This window comes from Sprattus sprattus (assembly GCF_963457725.1).
Source record: "Sprattus sprattus genome assembly, chromosome: 13".
Lineage (NCBI taxonomy): Eukaryota > Metazoa > Chordata > Actinopteri > Clupeiformes > Clupeidae > Sprattus > Sprattus sprattus.
In genome coordinates, this window is record NC_137911.1 from 5,845,351 (window position 1) to 5,859,917 (window position 14,567).

Consider the following 14,567-nt stretch of genomic DNA (forward strand, 5'->3'; position numbering starts at 1 on the left):
CCCTGGCCTGAAAAACGTTGAAGACCCCTGGCCTACAGTCTAGTGCCATTACTTACATTAATACATCAGGCCCTGAGGGCTACCAAAATACATGTCAATTGTTAGGTCATGGACAAATATTTAACAGCGCATGATTGACATATGTTTTGAGAGGTTATTGCTGAAATAAGTAATTTGAATCTTTGAATCTTCTTTTAGCATAGCACCTTTTAGCATAGCAAGTGTAACATAGGTGTGCACCACCTGTTAAAGTCTGTATTGTTAGACTGAACTGCGTCTCAAAGTGCACAGGCTGAAAGGTGTGATACTGTGCAGATCAGTGGACATACAGCTGATGGCCGAGCATCTGTGCGGGCTGCACACACATCCACTCACCCCCGGCCCGAAGAAGTCCCCGGGTGACACGTCACCCTGCTCCATGAGCGCCTCAGTGAAGGACAAGTCCTGCGGTAGTACCCCCAGCTTCTCACGGCTGCGATACCACAGGCAGGAGCACATTGTCTGGAAGTGGAGCACCTCAGCATACACATCCCTCAGGCCACGCCTCTTGTCCTCGGGCCCAGGATCAACCCGGGTGACCGGAGCAGCGTGGCTGGATCCTCTGGATCCTGGGTGGCAGTGCCTTGGCATGGGGACCGGGCTCGGGCCTGGGCCCCTCTTCTTCTCCTTGGACAACAGAGACCGCTGCTCTGCATCCCGGCGCTCATCCTCAGCATTCATGGTGAGGAAGCGCAGCACTACGAGGTTGAGGAAGGCTCCTATCACCGTCAGGCCGGTCAGGATGTAAACAAAGCTGAAGGCCACATAGTTGGGGTTGTTCTGAAGTGCGTTGTCCTTCTGCAGTGCGACATAGTCGCCAAAACCGATGGTGGTGAGGGTGATGAAGCAGTAGTAGTAGGCATGGAAGAAGCTCCAGCCCTCATATTGCGAGAAGGCGATGGCTCCAACACACAATGTGCTCATGCAGGCAAAAAAGCCAATGGTAACCATATTGGCCATGGAGACTTCTGTGTGCCGCATGCCCAGGCACTTCTTGGTTTTGTGCAGCAGGAAGCGGACGAAGGTGTTGATTCTCTCACCCACACTCTGGAACATGACCAGTGTCAAGGGGATCCCCAGGAGGGCATAACACATGCAGAATGCCTTCCCGGCATCTGTGCTTGGAGCCGCATGGCCATAACCTTGGAAATAAACAAAACAGACAGGTGGTAAAGTGACCCCTGCTTACTCTGATTTCGATTTAAGCACATTACGTTAATGCAGTCTAAAAACAAATGCAGTGGTAGTGATTTGAATTCTTTGAAAATGTTTCTCCTGTTGAATAAGTTGCTATTGAAGATGTGAGTGTGACAGAAGCAGACCCTGGAATGGAGTCTGCCGCTTCCTAGGACAGACATTTTACTGATGGTGTTTATCACTTCACAAACACTTTAGATTATATTGTCCTGAACACATTACTCGCATCACTAGCCCCTGGTTTATTGCCTCTGACCATATGCATTGTATTGATGCACAACCATGTTTTCCATTTCAACAGCATTTAATAATCTGGAAATATTATCTATAACTATAAGTAACCATGCATTATGCTATTAACAATATTAATGGTGTAGATATAATCAAGCAAAGGAAAAAAACTATTGCATCAACACTTATATTGTGTATTCTATGCGGGCAGATTAATTGGCTTTTCACAGAGTGGTGCTTAAGAAACAGGCTGGAAGAGGAAAGTGATCTTATAATGTCAACATCTTTTAAAAGGGCAATATCCGTTTCACACATGTCAGTGTACAATAGGTCAGACCATCTTTTCTAATTTATTATTTAATCCAGCCTATGTATAAACTTTGAAAAAGTAATTCACAGCTGTAGCATCTCACAAAAGATGGTAATTTAAAGTCCCGGTCACGGATATGTGTTTTTTGGTATTTTATATAATTAAACACAGAAAGCTGAAATGCCAGTGTACCTGGAAGGATAGAACAGGTGAAAATGGTCTCAGTAGGAAGATTGTTAACACCCGTGGCGGTGTCTTTCCACTGTACCAACACGTTTGAGATTAAACATAGCTTTCATAGTGTCCTTTACAAGAACAGGGGATTTGCATGTTTAAACTGTTCCGTAGCTAATTCTGAAGATCATGCATCTGGTTCATTCACCCAAAGAGCGCTGTATATTTGTCTGAATAAAACAGAGGTTTATATCAATCTCTTTACCTATTGTTGTTATCACAGTGATAGCGAAGTAAAACGATCCGGCAAACTTCCACTGAACCCCAGATTTGTGTGGCTTCAACTGCAGCACCACTTTCTCTAACTCATCGAAGCCAGTTCTGGACAGGTTGTATTTTCGCAGCAGTTCAAATTTGTGCAGATCCAGTTGTTTTTTCTGGCTGTTTTCTTGCCTGGATTCTAGTGCATCGAACACTGATGCACCGATGAGTAAATACGAAAAAGTGCAGATTATTAGTACGAGGGTCCGAACGTTTTGTCTCTTCATGATATAATTGACTTGACCCTGTCCTCGCAATTCAATCCTGGTCTCGGACACGAAACAAATAGCTGGTTCATGACTTGTTCAACTGCATTCGAGAAGTTGATGCCTGGAATTATTGTTTTCCATTCACTGCTGATCGAAAGCGTGTTTGCCCGGAGCTGTTCCTTCAGCACCACCCCCGTAGAAATCGGTGCCTTAGTCCGCCATATGGTCAGTAAGGTATATTTGGGTGCACTTCAGTGATGACGTGGTCTGAAAAGGACACTGTCATGCCACAGGTCGTGATGCTAACTATGCAAAACAGCATACAACTGCTTTTTGAAAACAGAAATATACTTCAGTAAATTGAAGTTAAATGAGCTCACGAAGTTTGTGTTTGGTAATTTTAAGCAAGCACGTTGAGCATATAGGCTATAACGATCTTGATAATATATAACAAAAAAAACCTACTGCAGCTTGGAGCCTAGTAAACTCTTGGTATTTAAAAAAAAATCATCTTTACATAAAGCAATGCTGAAATGTAAAGACCTTATAGTCGTTGTTAACAATAAATGTTATCTAACCTGCTGCAACAGAGGCTGCATTGGCTCTGAACAGTTTCCAAATGAAGCTGAACAGAAGCCACCGTCTATTCAAACAGATAAGGTTTCCAGGCTTCATAAGTTGTTGTCTAGCAACATAATTAATGCTCTCGTCCGTGAGTAAATATCAGTGGTCACTCAGCCAGTCCTTGCTTTCCAAAAGCAATTTTGTTGTCTAACTTCACTGTGAAAGGAAAAAGCTTTTTTCCTTTTATTGATAGCAAACCAATTTTCACTTCACAGGAGGATAATTGTATTCTTTTTTTATCACAGAAAAAAATATTCAATTTTAAAGAACTTGTTGGTTAATCTTTATTGTCTTTCATAAACTCAACACCTCAGCCCTTTTCATTTCAAATATACAACAGCAACGGGGCAAATGCTGTCATAGCAGCAGCTACAACACCAGAGCCTTCTAACATGGAGGACATATCAATTACTCAAAGTCAGATGCTTCAGAGATGGTAGGCAGGATAAAGGATTATGTGTAATTAAATAATTTTAAACATGGATTGTATCAATATTAATCGAGGGACAGGTGATAGAAAATGAAACTAAACACACAAAAACTTTGTGTTAAAGGAAATTCAGATATTCATGGTTCAACTGTGATAAAATAAAGTCAACATATAGTGTCAATGGCATTCAAACTCTGGTGCATATTCAGTAAACCGTTACATCATGTGTGGACAGTAGCAACATATTCACATCATTCACTTAAATTAAGATAGAAAATGCCATTGTGTTTTGTAACTGCAACACTAAGAGTTTGGTGTGATTGCTGTTTCCAGTTACCCTACTTCCATAGAAGGCATACTTTTCTTTCCTATTTTCTTGAGACACACATAAATCTTCATGTTCTACCAAGTTAACTCATGGGCTTTGATATGAATGTGCTTTAATTATTTAAAAATGAAAATGGTAGAATACTAGGATTTTGCAAAGATTTTCATATTAAGACAGACTTCAAAGAAATGAAAAAAATCTCTTCTACGTAGAGTGAATATACAACCACAAATATCTGACTCCTAATACCTTAACTTGACTTGTGTGATGAGGGTCTAGATCTGCTAGGTTGGTTTGTGTGTGGAAAGGGTGAGGGGCAGACAACTGGGTTGGTTCTGTGATGGAGGTTCCTACAACATGTTACTAGCTACCATCACAACACTGCATTACAGTGACTCAAACTCGTCTATCCTCTGCTTGGTGTTGCCCAAGCGGATTTGACGCAGCGTCTTGTATTTGTCTCGGCCGGCGCGCACATTCTCAGAGTGCAGCATGTCATTTGCTGTAGCCTTGGTGTCATCACGGGCTGAAGCCAGTTCAGAAGTGAGAGCCTGTGGACATATGATGGGAGAGTTTGCATGAGTTTTGCCTATTATATCTAGTATTTGCTTTCCATAGAATAAAATATGAAAACAGGGAGGTGCACTGGAAAGGATCCACAGAGATCTCACGTATCTTTTAGAATCTTTTATCTTTTCACCTTTGTAAGATACTATTGCTGTTTGGAAATGTTGTAGTGTTAAAAAATATGGATAAAGAAACCTGGAACTTTGTGGTTTGTTAACTGATCCTTTGTATATCCATTTACAATTTTGTCACTGAGATTTCATGTTTGTGTGTGCATCTGTATACACATATGCATAAAGGTGTCACTTGGCCTTCTCTGTGTAGGGCACTATAGGGAACCCCAGAGCAGACGTGTCTCACCCTGAGCTGATTCTGCACGCGCTCATTCTTCTCAGCCTCGGTGATGCGATCCTCCTCGTAGGGGTGGTCCTCGACGCCCTCCGTCTGCAGCTCAGCACTGTAGTTGCTGTTGCTCTCCTCGTGGTCCTCATGCTCCTCGTGATCTGGCTCGTGGTTCTCATGATTCACCAGTTCGTCCTCTTCTACCGCCGGGGCCGCAGCAGGGACCACCACAGGGGCTGTCATCACCATCTGCAGCTCCTCACGAGTCTTCACCAGATCATCCTGCGCCTCCCTGGCCTGAGCGGAACAGGTGGGAGGGATAAAACAAGAAAAGGAAGTCGAAGGAGCAACTTGTTAGAGTTGTCTTTAACGACCTGATCTCAGATAACTAGGTCGCTATAAATTCATTTGCATTATAGACATGAGGTGCATTCTAATTCCTAATTTTCATGCTTCTCCGTCCTCGTTCCTTGGTCACGTCATGCGTTGGAAATAATCCATTAAGGACGTCTCATGTTGTTAAATGCTCTCAGAGTAACCCGCGGAACAAGGAAAGAGCACCTATAAGCGAAAGAAGTGTGAATGAGCAATGAGCTTATTTTTCGTGTCTGTCCTTGATTCCTCCATCCTACTTGCATCCTTCCTTGTTTCCTGCTAGGACATACCAAAATGAAGGATGAAAGAGAGGATTGACAAATCAGGAATTGATATCTACCCATGGTGGCTGTCATGATGCACTTAACTCACCCTGACTTGCCATGAGTCAGACTCTTCCTCCTTTTGTCTCTTGATATCCTCCAGCAAGGCTATCTTTGCACTGTACTCCATCAGATCCGCAGCCTACAAGAGAAAAACAAGAATTAAACAAATATTAAACCGTTATAATTATTATTAATTTGGAAAAAATGAACTCTAGGAATACCAATTGGTCACAACCAACGACAGTAAAAACAATGGGCAGCTTATGCTAAGTCAAATGTGGAGCCACCAGAAGGAAATTTGAAATGAAGAGGATGCAAGCAAATATGGTTCATTCTGGGTAAACGGCCAGTTTCCTGTTAACTATGCATGCTCTGGCTCCCAAAACCACTGACTGCACACACTCTGGCTCCAATTTGGCAAATTTGACCAATTTTGGCTTAATTTCTTCAGAGGGTACGTGCATGACATCATGCTGTCATTGTTCACATTTTATTTCATTAAAAAGACAACACGGATGGGAAGGTAGTGAAAGTCCACTTTAAAAAGCCAAAACATTTAATTAGATTTACACCGATTTCAAGAGCCTCAGATTTGTCTTGTGTTTTCTACACATAAAGACCTCACCATACTATACTCCACTACAGTGTAAGTCTCACCAGCTGCTCTTGGTTCTTCATCTGGTCCTCAGCCTGTCTGACCAGTTCCTCTTTGGCCTGCATGGCAGCCTGCCGCTCAGTCTCCAACCGAGCCGCCTCCTCTTCTGCCTGCCTACGCTCTCCTTCCAACCGTATGGCCCGGTCCAGCTGATCCTTCAGATCTGTGCATTAACAACACATGGTCAGCAGGGGGCAACATGCAAGAACAAAGGGTGAGTTCATAACATCCAAACAGCTCTATAAGTAGTACACATGAAAAGTGTATTATAAGTGTATATTTTTTAGTTCAATGTCTTGTGAATTCTTTGAAAATAATTTGATCACTGGATGCAATTTAATATCTTCATCAACCATTAACTGTCATCAGCCCGCACAGATACTGACCTCTCTCAGCCTTTGCGGTTTGCTCCTCAAACAGTTTCAGCCTCGTCATCATTTCCTGTTTCTCCCGCTCCATCTGATCCTTCTCCTTCTCCATGGCCTCCCTCTTCTTTTTCTCACTTTCCAGCTGGGCCCTGGGGAAGAGGGTCAATAACAACAGAATCCATTACTGGCACCATAGATAAACAACAGCTTCCAGAAATTAAAAAAAGAATAAAAAAGGCTTGGTGTTGTAGCAAGCTAGGAACATACATGTGCAGCAGCTGGGCAAGTCTGTCTGTCTGTCTGTTTGTTTGTGTGTTGGTCTGTTTGTTTGTTTGTGGGTTATCAAACATCTCATGTCCTCACCTCTCCATCTGCTTCTGATGTTTTTCCTCCCGGGACTGGGCCTTCATCTGCTGCACCTCGATACTGTCAGGCTTCCTGCGCTGCATGTAGAGCTCATGGTTCCCTATGCACAGCTGAAGGACCCGCTTGTTGACCCGCAGGCGGATAGCATAGAATACAAAGTCCTAGAAGAGAATAGTTACAATGTTACACAAACTGCTCTTCCAATGAGAGAAAAAAAAACACAATCGACCTATTGAGAAAGTAATTCAGACAAAGTCATGGGATAGTATCTATGCTTGGATGATTTCTATAAGAGAACTGCCTACAGTATAAGTTTTGAACATAAACAGCCTCTAGATATGCCAGCATTACAAAGATACCCTTACATCACAGTATACAAAGCAGGTCTTGCCCATAACTTACTGGAGATTTCTTGTCTATTGGCTTGATGATGAACTTCTTGTCATTGAAAGAAATGTTCCTAATTTCACTCCAAGGGAATCCGATCTTTGGTGTCAGTCTAAATGGAAGGAAGTAGGACAAGTATACAGTATATGTGAGTGCACAGACACACACACACACACACACACACACAGTGAGAGAGAGAGACACAGACAACTTACTAATAAGACGGGAAGGTCTACATTGTAGTACAAGCTGGTTATGATGGGACTGAGGTAAATGAACTCTCCATAACAAATGACCATGCGGACATGTTTGCTCGGTTGGTTGGGGAAGAGACTGACTCAGGTCATTGACACGACTGAAGTGACTGCTGGCACACTGACCTCATACTCCAGACCTCTGTTGATACTGGTTCATAGCAGGTTAGTGGTGCTCATCTGATGCTGATTCATACTTCTAAAAGATTGTGTTTACCTGTCATCTTTTTCATAGATGTTCAGGCCAAGTGCATCTACTCCCAGCCAGAGCTCTGTGCCTTTTTTGTTCTTGATGTCAAAGTAGTTGATACCATACATCTCCAGATCCTGAGCGATCTTCAGATACTCAATCATGGCGTCCTCTCTGGAAAAGAGTTAAATGGTTCAATGGCAAATGTTCCCAACATTCCAACCATACCAGTTTGCGTTAATATGTACCATGTAACTGCAGGTAAATATACAATAGTTCACACACACCCACGGCTTATGCTTACCAAAAACACAGGTGTGTGTGTGTGTGTGTGTGTGTGTGTGTGTGTGTGTGTTTGTGTTTGTGTTTGTGTTTGTGTGTATGTGTGAGTGTGTGTGAGAGTTTGTGTGTGTGTGCGTTTGTGAGAGTGTGTATGTGCTTATGTTGGTGTGTGTGTGAGTGTGTGTCTGTGAGTAAATGACTCACTTCAGCATCCCCCTGTGTTCCTCATGCCAGACTTGAATCCTCTCCTGCCACTGTTCTTTGGTGAGCTTGTGCTGATCCAGAACTCTGCGGGAAACACAACCTGTTACAACTGCCTGCACTGCTGCAGTCATCACCAAAAATATAGTACATGCAGCAAAATTCACAAAATTGCCTCAACCAAACCCCTCCACACACTGACTTGTATTTGAATGTTTAAACTGCACCCACCACCATCACCATAACCTGAAAGATTCACCAACCTCTGTGGCAACAGCCGTTCTGTTGCCAGGTAGCCAGACTTGTGGACCTCCTTGTTGAAATCCCCAAACTTGGTCTGCACAGCATAGGATGCCAGCAGCACGGCAGACTCTGGGGGGCAGTACACCTCGTCACTCAGGATGCCCTCCTTCACCTGCAGGAAGAACTGCTTCTGTGTGATATCCTGGATCAGCTCCTCGGACACATCCTCAGGGTAAAATCTGGCGCGGAACTTGAACTGCAAGGGGACCTCCTTCTTCATGTCCTGGGACATAACCTGATGGTTGACGAGAGAAAGTGGGAAGAAGTGAGAGTGTGTTATTGTAAGGGGATGCAGATGGAGTGAGACAGACAGAGGCAGGGGGGGGGGGGGGGGGGGATAGTGAGAGAGACAGACAGACATAGAGATAGTGGAGGGTTATTTATGTATGTTGAAATAGCATTGGTGCATTAGATTAGCCTGATATGCATTCAGCTTGACTATATGCCTTCTTTGTCTATGTCATGTGTATCTCTGTGCCCTACTTTAAAACTAAGTTGTCCAAGAAGTTAAATTTGTCTGTCAGGCATTAAAAACAGACATGGTAAGTCTGATGATGGGATGTCAATCACATTTTGTATAAATCATATCTATCAATTACTCTTTGCAGCATTACAGCTCATAAAACGTGACAGTTTGTTAAATGCTACTTAGGAAGCAATAATGATATCTTGGCCATATGGTTGTAAAGGATAAACATGTAGAAAAGTCAGGAATCTACCTTCTTCTCAAGTTTCAGCCATGAAAAGACACCTTTGTTGTCCATGTACTGAAGCCCAAAGTACCACACCTCACGCACACCCACAGTCTTAATCACCTGTCAAACAGAAGATACACTCTGATAACCTATGACACTTTTATAACACAGTCCTCCTGAAAGGAATAAAACATGTCTTTATTTTTCTAGCTGAAGGATCAATACAAGGTGAGTCATGTCTAAGAATTCTGGTTTTTATCAGGATATATAGCTACCACCACCCTCTGGTTTATCAGAGAAGGCAAGGAGTGGTTGGACCTCCTGCTAATGGGTTTCCCCTTTAGAAAACACCTAATAGACTTTCTAATCGTAGCATTTTAGGAGGCTTAAAGTGTACTTTTAAATGTAACCAAACCATTGACACAAAATGGCCATATAAGGACTACCTTTAAGATACTAGGTTATGACGGAAGGAGACAATTTGAGACTTTATTGATCACCTTCTGTTTGTTCACAGGTACTTCAGTGATATGTGTCAGTGATAAATCAACATACAATACATATGCTCATAGTTTGGCCTTTATACTGCATGTGTGCCCTGAGAGACTTGTAACATAATAACATTGAGGATCAAGGATAACCCCAGAGTGCTGTGACAATTATACATATATATTATATATGTATATATATACAGTCATATTCTATTCTGTTTTCTCATGTGCAGCAATGTGTAGCTGGCAGAATCAAAGACTTGAAAACACTCATTACTGCACAGTATGACACTGTACACAAGCATGTCTATGTGGTCAAATTAATCCTACATTCCAAATTGATTCACAGTGATATTTGGAGTAAGCCAAGTAATTGTGAGCCATGTGTTTGCCCAGCACATTTGAATGAGATTGTGGTCAGCGGTGACATATTTAGAAAAATTCCATTTAATGACATGATAGTCACGTTTTCATGGTGTGGACATAACTAAATCCATCTTGGAATGTACCTGGTCAAAAAGTTGTTTGCCTGTTGTGGTGGACTGGATGGCAAACTCCAGCTCAGCGTCCATTGTAGTGACGCGGACATTGACCTGTAGAGAGTAAACATATGCACAGACATCAGATGGAAGATTGTGGCATTAAATTCAATTCGAAGCACACATTATAAAGAATCAAATTTGGCTATTCTGCCATCTGGGATTATGGCAGAATGAACTGCCATGCTGTGAATATTACGTGAAAAGGCCTGTGGTCGCAAGATGTCTGAGTACCTAAGATTCATAACCAATTTCTTCCATTACCCTAACTCCTGAGGGGGTAACCAGGCCACCCCTTACCCTGGATAGCCTGTGGTATACTGAGATTGATGTTTAGATAAATAGGCAGCTCACCATTCAGACACTGAAATAAACATGTTTAATCTTTTTTGAGGTGTATCTGTTGTGGTCCCTGGTATTGACATGTGTCCTAACCAATCATGAGTTTGGAGGGGGGTGGGCGGGGACACCAGACACCACTGTTGAGTTGTGGGCCTAATTCAATGAAACACTGATGAAGGAAAGTGCCCACTTGACAACCCCAGTGAAATGTTCACAAAGGCATCTTTCTTGTTGTTGTATTGTATTGTATTGTTAAGTATTGGTATGACGGTTGTAGTGCACCCTGTTCTTATAATACTTAAGCTAGGTTTTTGGGTATGAGTTATTGCATGTGACAGTGTGAGGTTGGGCCGCTCTGGGACGTTCCCGACCAACAACCTGAGGAATTTGTGTGAGTGAACTGCTTAATGGGTTGCTAGGCTGCGATTGTTATGAAGAATCAGAGTCTGTACATTTTGGGAAATATAAAATATGTATATACTAACAATATTCACAATCACCAAACAGTTTAAAGTGCCTTATTTTCCTTGTCATATCAGCATTTTTTGCACATTTCATAAGAGTCCATTCACCTTGACGTTTTTTTTTTTTTTTTTAATTGCTGTGGTTACACAACTCTTTTACAAACTCCGGCTCCTGTGTTGTAAAGATAAAACCACGTGAACTTGAGCAATGTAAACGAATCATGAGTTTTCCATGTATGTCCTGGCCATGTCCCCTTGTGAAGTGTGAGTTACAGTGTATGTCATTAGCTGGACAGTGAAAAGGGAAAGGCTTAATATAATGACCACAGATGAATGATAGAAAACCTTTCTCATAGCTAATAGCTCAAAGCTCATAGCTTATATCTTCTCATAACAAATGTCACAGCAGAAAGCACCACTAATACACATAAATAGCCTAGTCCTATCATATATTTTCAGAACTGATTCCCTAAACTAATAAGCTTTACATGTATATAAAGTGAAAAGAATATAAATGTAAAGATGAGTGAAAGTACACAAATGATTGCATAAGTGCTTTGCTACCTTCACATAGTAAAACTTGTTCTTGATATTGTTGGTGATGTTTGTAGTGTATCTCAGTCATATTCCCACTGCACTGCAGACAGACAGAGATCCTTTTCCTTGACAATCCTTTCAAAGAGCTTGCCTACAGTGGTTGTTTCCATGGAGAGGACTATGACAATCCAACCCTCACAACGCAGCTCCTCCCATGGCAACCAACTACTTATCACACATGAAAAACAGCAACTTTATCTTTAAGCAAAGAATATCACAGAAACTGCGTCAGAAGTCAGTTTGACCCCTGAAGTGTGTATTTCTCCTTCAAGGGAGGGAGAACTGGGTGTGCCTGAGCATATCCTGATTGGTATACATCGGCCCTCTCTCAAGTAACTTCCATAGCAATAAGTTAACTCAACACACAGACCCTTTTGTTTCCGCTGGCTAAAATATGGCTTCAGGTCTTATCTTTTACATCAAGTGACCAACACACTGGTAATATAATAGCAGCCTCTGAAGTAAACAGGCAAACATTCTGACAGTACATGAAAACAGCAAAAGCCGTTTTTTCCGCCACCTTTTGTAAAAAAAAAAAATAGTCATTATCCAACATTACTACAGCATATTTGTACATTTCTTACTGCCCTTGACGTTTACTTTAGTGTTATGCTGAGATGGAGGGGGACGTTTCTTATGTTAATAAATATAAGTGTACAACAATATGAAGACCTCTAAAACTCAGGTTGGTGATAAGGGATTATGACATCATTCGTGGACAAACCCAGCTCAGAAATATGCTCCTTGTGCCTCAAGGACACTTCAAGGCAATCAGGTATGTAGCCAATAGCACTACTCCCTGGCAGAAGCTTGACTGTAGCTCTTCACAGCTGACCTCGGCCAAGTTAATGAATACTTTTCAGGGGAAGTGAAGCATGCTGAATATCACACCACCAGTTAGGAGCTGTGGAATGTTTCAGTCAAGTTCTCCGCCTTAACTGTTTAGAGAAGACAATGCAATTTTATGTTTAACTTGGTTATAGGCCTACAAAGTGTGCTGTGTGAGACCTTGGTGAACCCCCCTCCCCCCCAGGCACACACACACACTCACACACTCGACACTTTGTTGCCATAGGAACATTGCTGATATACTGATAAAGTTATATAGTCATACAGCCTGTCTTTATCTTGTTTTTTTTACAACTCAGGGTCAATCCTTGCCATGTTACAAAAAGCCCACCCTTCGCTTATTAGCAAAACGTGCAATAGGCCTATATTATTAAGAAGTTCATGCTCTCCCCTACTAAACATAATTATACATAGTTTGGTCAAATGCACACCTGTGCTGCCAAAAATCCCTTCTAAATAATCCCACTGCATGAGGGGGAAAAAACCGAATGTCTTCTCTTACAAGTCAATCAAAGATCAAAACTACCAATGTGAAACACTGCGGTTGGGAGGACAAATGTAACACACACTCAATAATGATTACATCACCAACAGATTATTCAACCTCGAGACAATCCTACCAGGATCCTGAATGATAAACAACAATCGACCGTCTCATAATCTATTTTTTCTTTTTACATCTCGGATCGAATCAAGACACTGATCAATTTCACTCAGTTATCTTCACCGATGTAACAGCCTTACAACAATTTCCCAACTACTGATAGCCAACTGAAATTGTGAACCATTCCCTCACAATTAAGTTACAAGAACCTTTTTATCAAAAAATCCTGATGCTTTAAATCTAGTGGAATTATGCTGGAGTTCCCTCAAGCCTTAACCCACATGAAGCAGATACATAATGTGTTCAAAAGCGATACACCTTCGTGACACTTAGATCAACTAGAAGTTCAACAATCAAAAGCCCTCTATACTGTGTAAACTTTGAGCATATACAAAAGAAGAAGAAAAACACTTACCGGTCGTGGCATTTTGTTCAACTCTAGAAGCTCAGCGTTACTCTGGACAAATATTCGTAGATTGAAGTCAGTCCCTTGGTGTGACTAGTGAGCGCCCTGAGCGCGTAGGGTACCAATAGCGAAGTGGCTAGTTGTACGACGCTGCAAGAAGTAGTCGAGTCGACGTTCATTTCTGACTCATTTTTGATACGCTGTGTCAAAGCCTCACCCTGATGATGGCCACGATAAGTTCGAAAACACTTAAAGTTTAAGACTTTCAAGTCCCCTGTCTCCACCCTTTTGAGCAATTACCCACCTCAGCACCTTCAATGATACGACCTTTGAACGTGCACAGCAAGCGTCACATATGTAGCACAGGTCCAACTTTGCAATGTATTAACCACGTTTCAGCGATGAACGTTTTGAATAAAAAGGGAGCTGAGGAAAGGCGTGTCTAACCTAAGGTGTTCCATTCTAAAATATGTTTTCGCCATCGTGCTTTTCATATTATCCTGATTCATTTTAACGGTTTTGAGTATATACTGTATTTCACAAAGCAGTATGGTGACACAGACAGGCAGTGGTCCCTGAAGGCACAGGTTGTGGTGGGACCTCAGAGTGTCCCTACCAAAGGACCGGCTTCCAGGTCAGACTGAACATATTATTGGCGGCACACAGACAATAAAAGTGAAACCCACACAAGATTTAATAATGGCTCTTTGTAGCCTAATTGCAGGCTAAGGCTACACTACATTACTTTTTACACCTTTGGCAGTGTTAAGGGCATTTTCTGAACAGTGTATGTCTGTCTATCTATCTACTTATATAGTACCTGTAAAAACAGGTAAACGCTATGTAAACATTTGGGTTGACTACCAAATAACTGAGGCAAACATTAGGCATTCATCTGTAAACTTTAAGTTTAATATCAGAAGACTTGTAGAATTATTTTCATTTTTATATAATGATATATAATTTTTTAATGCACAGCATTTTGGCCACTTACTAGAGGCCTGGGTACAAAGAAATGTAGGCAACATTTGAAAATACATTCATTACATACAGTCAATTTATTTTCAGCTGATCATAGTCTTTGTATGAGTGTGTCTCATC

General features: G+C 41.7%; 2 protein-coding genes across 2 annotated transcripts; both read right to left on the reverse strand.

Moving 5' to 3' along the window:
* Positions 1 to 261: 261 nt before the first annotated feature.
* Positions 262 to 2,499, reverse strand: kcnk3b (potassium channel, subfamily K, member 3b; the record flags this gene model as incomplete). Its single annotated transcript, XM_080849531.1, has 2 exons — positions 262 to 1,181; positions 2,217 to 2,499. 2 exons carry the CDS (start codon positions 2,497 to 2,499, stop codon positions 262 to 264), a joined length of 1,203 nt encoding a protein of 400 aa, XP_080705657.1.
* A 1,537-nt stretch (positions 2,500 to 4,036) lies between these two features.
* On the reverse strand, positions 4,037 to 13,511 carry ezra (ezrin a). The gene is made up of 13 exons (XM_080850309.1): positions 13,476 to 13,511; positions 10,175 to 10,258; positions 9,199 to 9,294; positions 8,440 to 8,714; positions 8,180 to 8,263; positions 7,721 to 7,867; positions 7,265 to 7,361; positions 6,860 to 7,023; positions 6,515 to 6,645; positions 6,131 to 6,291; positions 5,520 to 5,612; positions 4,791 to 5,069; positions 4,037 to 4,414 (listed from the first exon to the last, which is right to left on the reverse strand). Exons 1-13 carry the CDS (start codon positions 13,485 to 13,487, stop codon positions 4,250 to 4,252), a joined length of 1,788 nt encoding a protein of 595 aa, XP_080706435.1. The 5' UTR covers positions 13,488 to 13,511; the 3' UTR covers positions 4,037 to 4,249.
* Between the last annotated feature and the right edge of the window lie 1,056 nt (positions 13,512 to 14,567).